The sequence below is a fragment of the Microtus ochrogaster genome, chromosome 22, assembly GCF_000317375.1.
Source record: "Microtus ochrogaster isolate Prairie Vole_2 chromosome 22, MicOch1.0, whole genome shotgun sequence".
NCBI lineage: Eukaryota > Metazoa > Chordata > Mammalia > Rodentia > Cricetidae > Microtus > Microtus ochrogaster.
Window position 1 is genome coordinate 6218326 of NC_022023.1, and position 11165 is coordinate 6229490.

The 11165-nt window shown below is 43.4% G+C and overlaps 1 protein-coding gene across 1 annotated transcript in view; it reads right to left on the reverse strand.

The window, feature by feature from the left end:
- The window catches only part of Ccdc81 (coiled-coil domain containing 81), a 26232-nt gene extending 17948 nt beyond the window's left edge, over positions 1–8284 (reverse strand). Inside the window, exons 1-3 of the mRNA XM_026784424.1 lie at positions 7815–8284; positions 2889–2950; positions 331–487 (exon numbers count right to left, since the gene is read on the reverse strand). Of these exons, the coding sequence (XP_026640225.1) occupies positions 331–487; positions 2889–2950; positions 7815–7893 (298 nt within the window). The 5' untranslated portion in view covers positions 7894–8284. The remainder of the gene's footprint in view (positions 1–330; positions 488–2888; positions 2951–7814) is intronic.
- Between the last annotated feature and the right edge of the window lie 2881 nt (positions 8285–11165).

Sequence of the window (11165 nt, forward strand, 5' to 3'; positions counted from 1 at the left end):
ACACACACATAGACACACACAGACATACACACACATAGACATACACACACATAGACACACACATACACACACACATAGACATACACATATACACACACATACACACAAACACACACACACACATTAAAATAAATATTTAAAATTTAGAAAGCAAACAAAATGAACTTCAGAAAGACTTTAACTTCCACTTTAACTTCCAAAAGCACCATGTGGGATTTGAGTCTCTGAAACCAGAAACTAAGGCAGCGCTGGCCAAGGTTTACCCTTTCCGTTCGTCTCCACAGGCCAACACACTTCTGGGGGAAAGTCTCAGCTGTTAAAACGATTTACCAGGAGAGAATACTTTGTTCTGCTTGAGTCCGTGGGTCTGCACTAACTTCTCCGCCATGATAAACACGGGCCTCTGCACTAGAATAAACTTGTGGTTCCCCACCTCGAGCTTCTGCCTCGTGAAGGTGAAAGTTCCGAGTCCGGAAATCTGAACTCCCTGAAAGGGAAAAGAAGACAAGAACAACACACACTATTCCGTTAAAGGGTGAAAGTTTATAGCCATTCGGTCACCGAAAAGAAAGCGGAGATTGGGGTTTACCGAGTTCATATTCGGCAGTCTCTGTGAATTCTTAGATGTGGTATATCTGTGAAAATATATGCTTATGGGCACCATAGCTTTTAGAATTCCATAACAAATATTGTTCTTGTCCTAAACTATATGACATAAATTCAATCATTTTCCATTTAATGAAACCCTTGTTTTCTTGTTCCCTCGGATTTTAGGTTCCCTATTTAAAGTCAGAAAACACACTACTGGGACAGGGATGGTTGAAAATGAGCAAGCACAATCGTGTGTGTAAGAAAACGTCTTCATAATCTCAAGGTTCAAATCAGGAGCAGAAGGAGGGGGAGCAGGAGCAAGGAACTCAGGACCGTGAGGGGTACACCCACACACTGAGACAATGGGGATGTTCTATCGGGAACTCACCAAGGCCAGCTGGCCTGGGTCTGAAAAAGCATGGGATAAAACCGGACTCGCTGAACATAGCGGACAATGAGGACTACTGAGAACTCAAGAACAATGGCAATGGGTTTTTGATCCTACTGCACATACTGGCTTTGGGGGAGCCTAGGCAGTTTGGATGCTCAACCTACTAAACCTGGATGGAGGTGGGTGGTCCTTGGACTGCCCACAGGTCAGGGAACCCTGATTGCTCTTCGAGCTGATGAGGGAGGGGGACTTGATCAGGGGAGGGGGAGGGAAATGGGAGGTGGTGGCGGGGAAGAGGCAGAAATCTTTAATAAATAAATAAATAAATAAATAAATAAATAATTCAAACATAAAAAAAAAAGAAAACGTTTTCATGAACAGTGCTTCTGTGTTAACTACTGAAAAGGGATAAGGAGACAGGATGAAGTGGAACCCAAAAAAACAGCACCCAGGAACCTCCTACAGTGTAACCCTGGCCACTGAGTTTATGCAAATGTCTCTGGGATACCCTAAAGATGTCATATACCAATGGTTGCAAACTCAAATCTATAGGAACAGAAGGAAAAAGGCCATGGAGTGAAGGGAGCCAACTAGAACGTGTGCTGGCCAGGACATGCATGCTTCATGTAAAGGGAAGTGCACCTCGTGGCCTGCATCCATGACCACGTGCAAAAATGAAAGACAGGGGCTGGAGAGATGGCTCAGTGGTTAAGAGCACTGACTGCTTTCTAGATATCCTGAGTTCAATTCCCAGCAACCATATGGTGGCTCACAACCACCGGTAATAAGATCTGGTGCCAACTTCTATCTGCAAGGACACATGCCATCAGACCATTATATACATAATAAATAAATAAATCTTTTTAAAAAATGAAAGACAATATCATTACCACTGTTGAGTTTTCAAGAAAATGGCAAGAAAAAATGCAATTTTAAGTAATGATAAATGATTCAAATTCCAAAACCAGACAAAATAAGTTTGAAGTTCAGCCATGGACAGCCACAGTTAGGACACGTGCGTAAACTATAAAAGGTCCACAAACTCCTAACTGCCTCCGAGCTCCAGCCAAAATCCTCACTCGGTTCTACAGCATTTAAACCTAAGACCTGACCTGAAGAAATAGTCCAAACACAGGCAGTTTCTTATTTTGCGCTAGTTGAATTTGGTTTCTGTATTTATATATTCCAGTTAAGACTTATTCCCTGAAAAATGGCAGACAGGTTTATCCCTTCCCACACCCATGCCAGGAGCTGACAGATCACAAACAGACCATATCTAGTTCTTTACAGAAACCTAGACTGAGCAGTCCTGCGTTCCTGCGTTCTCTGTCATTAAGAGAGTTATGAATGTGTTATCTAAGGTTAACACCCAGCTTGCCACAAGTTCTACATGTATCATAAAGTGAAAATAGAAAAGGAGTGATGGCGGGCAGTGGTGGCGCACGCCTTTAATCCCAGCACTTGGGAGGCAGAGGCAGGTGGATCTCTGTGAGTTCGAGGCCAGCCTTTACAGAGTGAATTCCACAACAGCCAGGGCTACATAGAGAAACCTGTCTCAAAAAAAAAAAATAAATAATTAATTAAAATTAAAAAATAAATAAAAAAGGGGGGGGGCACTGGAGAGATGGCACTGCCTGCTCTTCCAGAGGCGGGGAATTCAATTCCCAGCAACTACCTGGTGGCTCACAGTCATCTGTAATGAGACCTGGTGCCCTCTTCTGGCCTGCAGGGGAACATGCAGACAGAGCACTGTATACATAAATAAACAAACCTTTATTAAAAGTAAAATAAAATACTAAAGGAGTGACCGCAGACTCTAAATCTACCTCACTACTCCCAGCAAAAATACGCAAGTCTGCAGAAGAAATATCTAACTACCGTTCTGAGACTGGAGTGGAAAACCTACCTTATGCATAGCTAGCTGCTTTTCCACAAATTCTGACACATTCCCCCAGATGGTAGAGACTTCTGAAATTCAAAGGAAAAGGAAAACAATCTATGTGAGCAATCATGTAATAGTATTTTAATCCTCACAAGCAAAAGTGTAATCATAAAAGGAATAAATGGTAGTAACTTCTAATGCATAGAGAACTAACAGACAAAATCATTCCCCAAAATTAATGTTCCTGCTAAGAAAAGCTTATGCCTGTAACCTCCGAAGATATGACTTTAATTACAGCAATAATGGGGCTGGGGACTGTGGTATGCGGGACCCTAGGATGAATCTTCCGTACTACGACAAAAGGGTTGTGTAACTCAGTAGGAGAGTGCTTGCCAAGCATGAGGCCCTGCATTCAATCCTTAAGGACCAAGTAGCAGTAATAACCGTGCAAATAATAATGTACAAAAAACTTCTCTATAATGAAGGGAAGTAAGTCATGTTTCTTTTTCTTTAATTGTTAGAGCCCTTCAACCCTTTCCCATGGTCCCCATGCTCCCAATTTACTCAGGAGATCTTGTCTTTTTCTACTTGGTCATGTTTCAATTTATCTTATACATGGATATAATGATATTTTGTGTTTTAAGAAATAAAGCTTGCCTGAAAATAAAAGGGCAGAGAGCTAAGCCGCTAGAGGCCAGGGAGTGGCGGCACACACTTTTAATCCCAGAACTCAGGAGAGGGGCAGAGGGGTCCCTGTTAGTTCAAGGCCACCCTGGGCTCCGCAAGACTGAATCTGTCTAAAAGAGAAACAGAGTTCACACAAAGGTGTGAACTTGGGATCCCAGCACTAGGGAGATGGAGACAGGAGCGATCTGGCTGGGCAGAGAGGAATATAAGGCACACGGAGACAGGAGCTCAGTGCAGTCTGAGGTTTGGTGGAGACAGATGAGCCTGGATATACATCTGAGGACAGAATGGCCCCTTCAGTCTGAGCATTGGCAGAGGTAAAAGAACTCTCTAGTATCTGGTCGTTCTGCTTTTCTGATCTTCAGCATTAACCCCTGTATCCGACTCTGGGTTTTTATTATTAATACCAATTAGCATTCAGGCTACACATGGAGTTTTAGCCAACTATAATCTTTTTTTTTTTTTTTTTGGTTTTTCAAGACAGGGTTTCTCTGTGGCTTTGGAGCCTGTCCTGGCACTAGCTCTGTAGACCAGGCTGGTCTCGAACTCACAGAGATCTGCCTGCCTCTGCCTCCCGAGTGCTGGGATTAAAGGCATGTGCCACCATCGCCCGGCTATAATCTTTTTTCTTAATGACTCATTGAACACCTATTCCTGAAGTGTTCACTGTGGGTCACGTGATTGATATGAGCATGAACTCATACTATTCCATAGCATAAGGTCAAGGGCTACTAATGACATGAAAGACCGCCTGTCTGCTCAGTACATTAACTATCCCTACGCATCGGCTCATGTGAAATTCTCAAGTGCAATTTCCATGTTCACTGGTAGAGATCAGCTGTCCCCCCCTCATTGTTCACTAGGCTCCCTGATCCTCCCGATCTGCCGCTGCTAGTCTGTTATGTCCTGGAAACAACAAATATACTAATATATCCACAGTTATAAAAACTAACTGTGGGTAGGGCCCCCAGGCTCTGTCTTTGAATTAAGTTATAGACTTCACAATTCCACTTTAATCTGAAGGCTTTCTATATATTTTTTCATGTACTAAGTTGAGTTCTCCTCTCTGTAACCCCAAAAAGCTGCCAAAAATTGGTTATTAATGTTGATGTGAAAAATGTATGTTATGAGTCAGACTTAACAATAAAGAAAATTACATCTGTATTACCTCGCCATCCTAAGTCTAGTCATATATTATTGGTGATAATTTCTGATTTAGGAACTTTTTACAAATCAAGAAAGCTAAGTCTTCTACTTGGAGACATGGAAGAAGCTAGCAACGAAAGGTCAATTCTTCTCTAACAATGCAAACTGGTATTTTTTAGTTAATGGATCAAACTGCTAACTAAAGCAGGACGACTGCAGTCGTTAATTCTGATATACCAGGGCTATAAAATACTTTTTACCAACAATGTGCCAGGGAACAGGCAAGTTTGATGGACAGAAAGTAGCCGTTGTTCTCATGAGCATCTTGGAACAAGTTGAATAGTAGATATTCATGGCCAATGACATGAGGGCAACTCGCCGCAGTGAACACGGGCCCACTGTGAACTTTACCTTCCCCCCCACTGTGCCCCACCCTACAGTAGTTACCCCTTCCCTCCTTACCCAATAGCCCAAAGGAGTCTACCCCTTTCTGCTAAGAACTAAGAAAGTCTGTCAAAGCCCAGGGGCGGCGCTGCACACTTTTAATCCCAGCACTTGAGAGGCAGAGGCAGATGGGTCTCTGAGTTCCAGGACAGTCAGTGTTAAATAGCGAGACCCTGTCTTGAAAAAAGGAAATGAAAGAAGAAAAGAGAGAGAGAGAGAGAGAGAGAGAGAGAGAGAGAGAGAGAGAGAGAGAGAGAGAGAAAGGAAAGAAAAAGGAGGGGAGAGGAAGAGGAAGAGAAGGGGAAGTCTGTCCATTGTCAATCAGTCCCAACTATGTAACTATATAGGAAGTTTAAACCCTCATTGACACCATAAAAGCAATTAACTCACTAACAGAAATCTTACTATCCCTGTTTACATGGAGAAATTTCAGGGTTACAGTGTGAAAACCGACAATCCATGACTAGACATAACAGGCTGTTCAGACTTGAGGAAAATTATCTATACCAAGGAGGAAATGATTTAACAAAGGCCAGGACAAAGTGTATACTTTGTAACCAAACCCGCCAGGAGAAAGTGTGTACTTTGTAACCAAACCCTGGTGAAAAATCTCGGGTTTAACCGGGAGTCTGAGCATGCTCCTTGGTCACTGAGATGAGGGACCGAAGTCGTTGTAATGTTTTATTCAATAGAGTAGGACAGGCAGAGTTAATTATTTAAACTGAAGTTTGGTATTTCTTCCCTGGAGAAAGAGGCTTTCGGCCTCTGCAGCCCGATTAGAATAGATCTGTAAATGTTGCCTATCAGGATTTCTAAACCATTTGTTCTGATGACCGAGCTTTAGGCGGATTACTGCTAAATCTCAGAATAAAAATAATTTCAACCCCATCTAAAGATCATTTTAAATGTAACCCATGACAGCAGGCTAAAAAAAAAAAGTCTGATCATTTGACAAAATTCAGCACACACACACACACACACACACACACACACACACACACACACATTCAGAAAACTAGTGTGTTCATTTACTTTGCTTAAGGACAATGAAATAGCCAAGGTGGCTAACTTAAAAAGGAAAGAAGTTTGTTGAGCACAGAGTTTTAGAGGAGTCTCGAGTTCAAGAAATACAGAGAAACCCTGCTTGAAAATCCAAGATAGATAGATAGATGGATAGATAGATGGATGGATGGATGGATGGATGGATGGATGGATGGATGGATGGGTGGGTAGATGGATGGATGGATGGATGGATACTATATGTTAAATATATACATTTTATTCTTCTTTTTTTTTTTAAGACAGGGTTTCTCTGTGTAGCTGTGTGTCCTGGAACTCACTGTATAGACCAGGCTGGCCTCGAACTCACAGAGATCCGCCTGCCTCTGCCTCCCAAGTGCTGGGATTAAAGGCGTGCGCTACCATCACCCGGCTAAATATGCATATATTTAACAAAGGCTCTTACTGTGGGTCTGGAGAGATAGCTCAGCAGTTAAGAGCACTGACCGCTCTAGTAGAGAACCCAGCTTCAGCTCCCAGCGCCTAAGTCTGGCTTCTTACAACTTCCTGTAACCGCCAGCTCCAAGGGATCTGACATGACATCATCTTGTGGCTTCCCCTGGCACCCACACACATAGATGCACACACACATAGATTAAATAAATTTGTTTTTAAAGTTATTTTAGCATGTATCCTCCTTGGTAGCATTTAGTTCAAATATAAATTTACACCTATTTGTGTTTTGATTAGTGTGTATCTTCCCCACTGATTGTAAATCATTGGGGCTTTTAGTAACTATCAGTTCTTTAGGGCTCAGCATACAGTAGGATTTCAAATTACTTGAAAGACTATGTATATAAAGAAGGTGGAAAGTATTTCTAAAGTCATAAAACTATCTTCTATACTTCTTTCAAAAACTTGGCAGGGTAGCTGGGCGGTGGTGGCGCACGCCTTTAATCCCAGCACTCGGGAGGCAGAGGCAGGTGGATCTCTGTGAGTTCGAGGCCAGCTTGGACTACAAGAGCTAGTTCCAGGACAGGAACCAAAAAAGCTACGAAGAAACCCTGTCTCGAAAAATCAAAAACAAACAAACAAACAACAAAAAAAAAAACTTGGCAGGAACAATTAGGAGAGATGCTTGAGAAACGAAAGAAGCAATACTACTTGTTCGTATTTATTTTGTCTGCTGAACGATCTCAATTATAAATGGCTAATAGTAGCTTGCTTCTCTAGAGCGCCCTCCCGTGGACGGCCCCTATCACAGACAGATGCCAAAGAGCTTTGGTGATGGGGTGGGGTGGTGCGCTTTCCTAAGAAACTATGGGGGGGGGGGGAGGCTGTGTGTCTCATCTCCGACTGCCCTCTGAGTTTTCTGTGAAAATTGTCTGTGGATAAGCATCACTTTTCATTAACACACCTGCAAGGCATCAAGGAAAGTACAAATATGTGTTCTGTGTCCAACTCTGAAAAGGAGCCATTCGGGACTCCAGTTGGACCACAAGGGTTTTGCGTTCAGTACTTAATACTAATCAGGCCGTGTGTGGAGATTGTTTTGTTTTGTTTTGTTTTTGAATGAAAATCCTGAGCCGAAGAAAACGACACCGTAAGCTCTGAGTCACGTCTGTAGCACAGTAAGGTACACACACCCCCAAGCCCCAGCATTAAGTCGCTTACCCTCCTGGCTGAGCGAAGGCAGTGTGGGCAGCACCTGCCTGCACAGGTCCTGAAAAGCCGGGGCAATCCTGTCCAACATCTTCGGTCCCAGATGACTCCGGGGTGGGTCCTTGATGGATAGTCTATTCTTTGTTATGTGGAGTTTGCACTAAAAGGATTTTTCCACCCTCCAGCACTCTTTGCCTGGAATTTGGGGTGGTTCTTTGAAATCAAAAATTGCTCTAAAAGTCTTAAAATGTATTTTTCCTTAAATAAACATTCTTTGTGGCCGCCCCTCCCCCAGTGATCTGGCTCGCTGATAACCTGTTCCCTCAACACGAAGACAGAGCTCCGTCCCTCTTAAGCCAGAAGTGCAAATCTGCTCCCATCCAAACAGCGAGGTCCTCGGGCAGATGGAGGCCTGGAGGTCGCTGAACTATGAAGGCCTTAGAAAAGGAAGTGCTGAAAGCGTTGCTATGACGCGACAAAGACTGACTCGGTTGCTAGGGCCTCAAGGCCCGGCCCCCTAAAAGAATCCAGTCTCTAGGCTGAGCAAGAACTCAGGCCGAAATGCTAGAACTCAATTTAAAAAATAAAAAACAAAAATAAACAAACAAAAAAAAAAGCAAAAAAAAAAACCTTTGTTCCTTCCCTTTTACCCAGGGCAGCAGAAAGACTTGGCCTTGAAGGTTTTTTGGGGGGGGGGGTGAGGAGGGAGGGTGTGCATTTTGCCGACAGCAATGTAGGTTAGAATCTGTGGATCTGATTGAGGATTTGAGTTTAGCTGAAATTTATCTCTTGTCTTTGTTTTGTTTTGTTTCCAGGAGGCTCCTCTCTTAGGAAATGGAGGGCTGGAAAAAATAAAGGCAGAGTTTATGCGTTTACTCCCCTCCCCTCTTTCTCCTCATTTCCCTACCCTGTGGAGGAGGGAATGGGGCAAACCTACAGACCTCCTTGGTGTTCTTCCTCCAAAGAGTGCACGTCCACCCCCCTCCACACACCACACACACACACACACACACACACACACACACACACACACACACAGATGGAGCATCTTCCGTTTCTGGACATTAGGAATAATGCTACCGCAAGCATTCTCTTACAAGGCTTTTACATTTTTTGCTAATATATTCTCTTCCCTGATGCATGTGTAACTCAGTGTACACTGGCGTCATGGGAGAGGCATGCGATTGGTTTAGACAGTGCCAAGCACGTTTCCACGGCGGTTGTTGCTATGGAGAGGCGAGAGGAGCTGTTGGCATGTGCCGCGGACGTGCTAGACCACCCGAAAGGGAAAGGGGTTGTTCCACAGCCACCGTTTTCAAACATCTCATCGCGCAAACTCCAAAACCAAACGAGGAGACTTGGCCGTTTAGAACAATAAAGCCGCAATCCCTACGCTTGAGCCAGGCTGCCTTTGCCTATGCTGCACTCGTGATTAATAGAGATCTGTTTGTAATGCATCTTTGTGCCTCCTCACAGTCGTACTTGGACACTATCTTACCATGACCACAGCGGCTCTCATCAAGGAAAACATTGAATTGGGCTGGCTTGCGTTTTCAGGGGTTCTGTCCATCTTCACCACAGTGCAACGACAAAAGCAGGCTCATACAGGCATCCTACACCAAAATCCACTTTGTGTACACTGAGTAATTTTTTAAATCATTGAAATAATTAACTTTCTTCTCTTCTTTCTTGTTTCCTAGGGAAAGCTAAGCATTCTCAACACGCCTGGAGCACATGCCACATCTAGTTCTTGGAAATGAAAACTTGCTTTGCTCATGCTCTGGAAAATGCTATTGCAAGAGCAAGATCAACTCACGTAGAAGAGGTCGTCCAAAATTTAATTCTCGCCATCTGCCCTGAAAGCCCAACAAACTAGTTGAACTGAACTGACCCAGGCAGGACTGCCAGACAACTGCAATCTTCAATGTCCTCAGAAAAAAAAAAGTCTAAATAACTTGTACCTCTATCAAATCATTGATTAGGCAGAAGAGATTTAAGGGGGAAAAATTGTTTTATATGTACGGGTGTTTTGCCTGCACATAACTCTGTGCACAACATGCATGTCTGGTAATCCTTGGGGACAAAAGGCATCAGACCCCCTGGAACTGGAGTTTATAGACATCTGTGGGCCACTGTGTTAGGAACTGGTTCCTCTCAAAGAACAGCTATGCTAACCACTGAACCACCTCTCCAGTCCCAGAACCGATTCTGCCTAGGTAAAAACAAGTGGCTACATGACCAGAACGGACTCACTTGAGCTCTGGGTTAGTTCTGTAGCTTGGGGAATCCAGGGCCCTGGCCACACACTCACTGGTAGAACAATCACTCTGTCAAGTGTCTTGGAATCGGTTAGTGCTTTCTGTCAAGCAGTTGGCAGCAGCAGCCACTCGCTGTTGAGGTACAAGGCGGAACCATCAATTCTTAGCAAGGATCGAGCACAATCACTGTACACATAGCCCAGTAACGAGACTTCTGAATGAAAAAAGCCAGAGGAGAATAAAGAATAACTTGGAAAAAAAATAAAAGTCATACCATATGCAAAGTCTACCAAACTCTGACAAGGTAAGAAATTACGAAAGACCAGAGTTGGGGGGGAGCACCTCAACTAGATCCTTGTTTCAAAAGACGGCAAACCGATCTCACACATAAATCCGCACAGGCTCATACTGTTAAAGACACCATTAATACAGACCACCTATCTTTCGCCTTTTAAAGACAAAAGACACTCTATCACTAGCGAGCTATTTTCCAATTTTTTAGAATTATCTGTCAAAACAGCACAAAATTAACTCAAGGCTACAAAACTGTTGTCCTCCTCCTACATAGGGACCCTGGGGCTCCTCTGCTGGACATGCTCCCTGAGTAAGCTAATAAATCTAGCTTTGATTACAGATGAGATCTTGGCAGTCTTCAGCCAATGTGTTTCTCCAGTATGAAAACTGGAGACAAAAACGAGACAAAAAGCTCTGTCTTCGTATACAAAGGTACCGAGAGCTACATTCTATATACAATCACCTACCAGTGCTAACAGTATTCAATAAAAGTTCACTGGTATTAAACATAGAAACTTTATTAAATAAAAAAGTACATCAATCTGAAGATATAAAAACTGACAACCAACTTTTCTTGATTGAAAAACAACAAATTTGCTAATCTTGAGAAAAACTCCATGAAACCAAAGCGTTGGTGTACCCTTGTAACGCCAGCACTCAGGAGGCAGGGGCTGGGCCTCAGGAGCTCAAGGGCATTCTTAGCTACAAAGGGAGTTCTGAGACTAACATGGGCCACATGAGACCCTGTCTACACCTACACACCTACACACACACACACACACACACACACACACACACACACACACACACA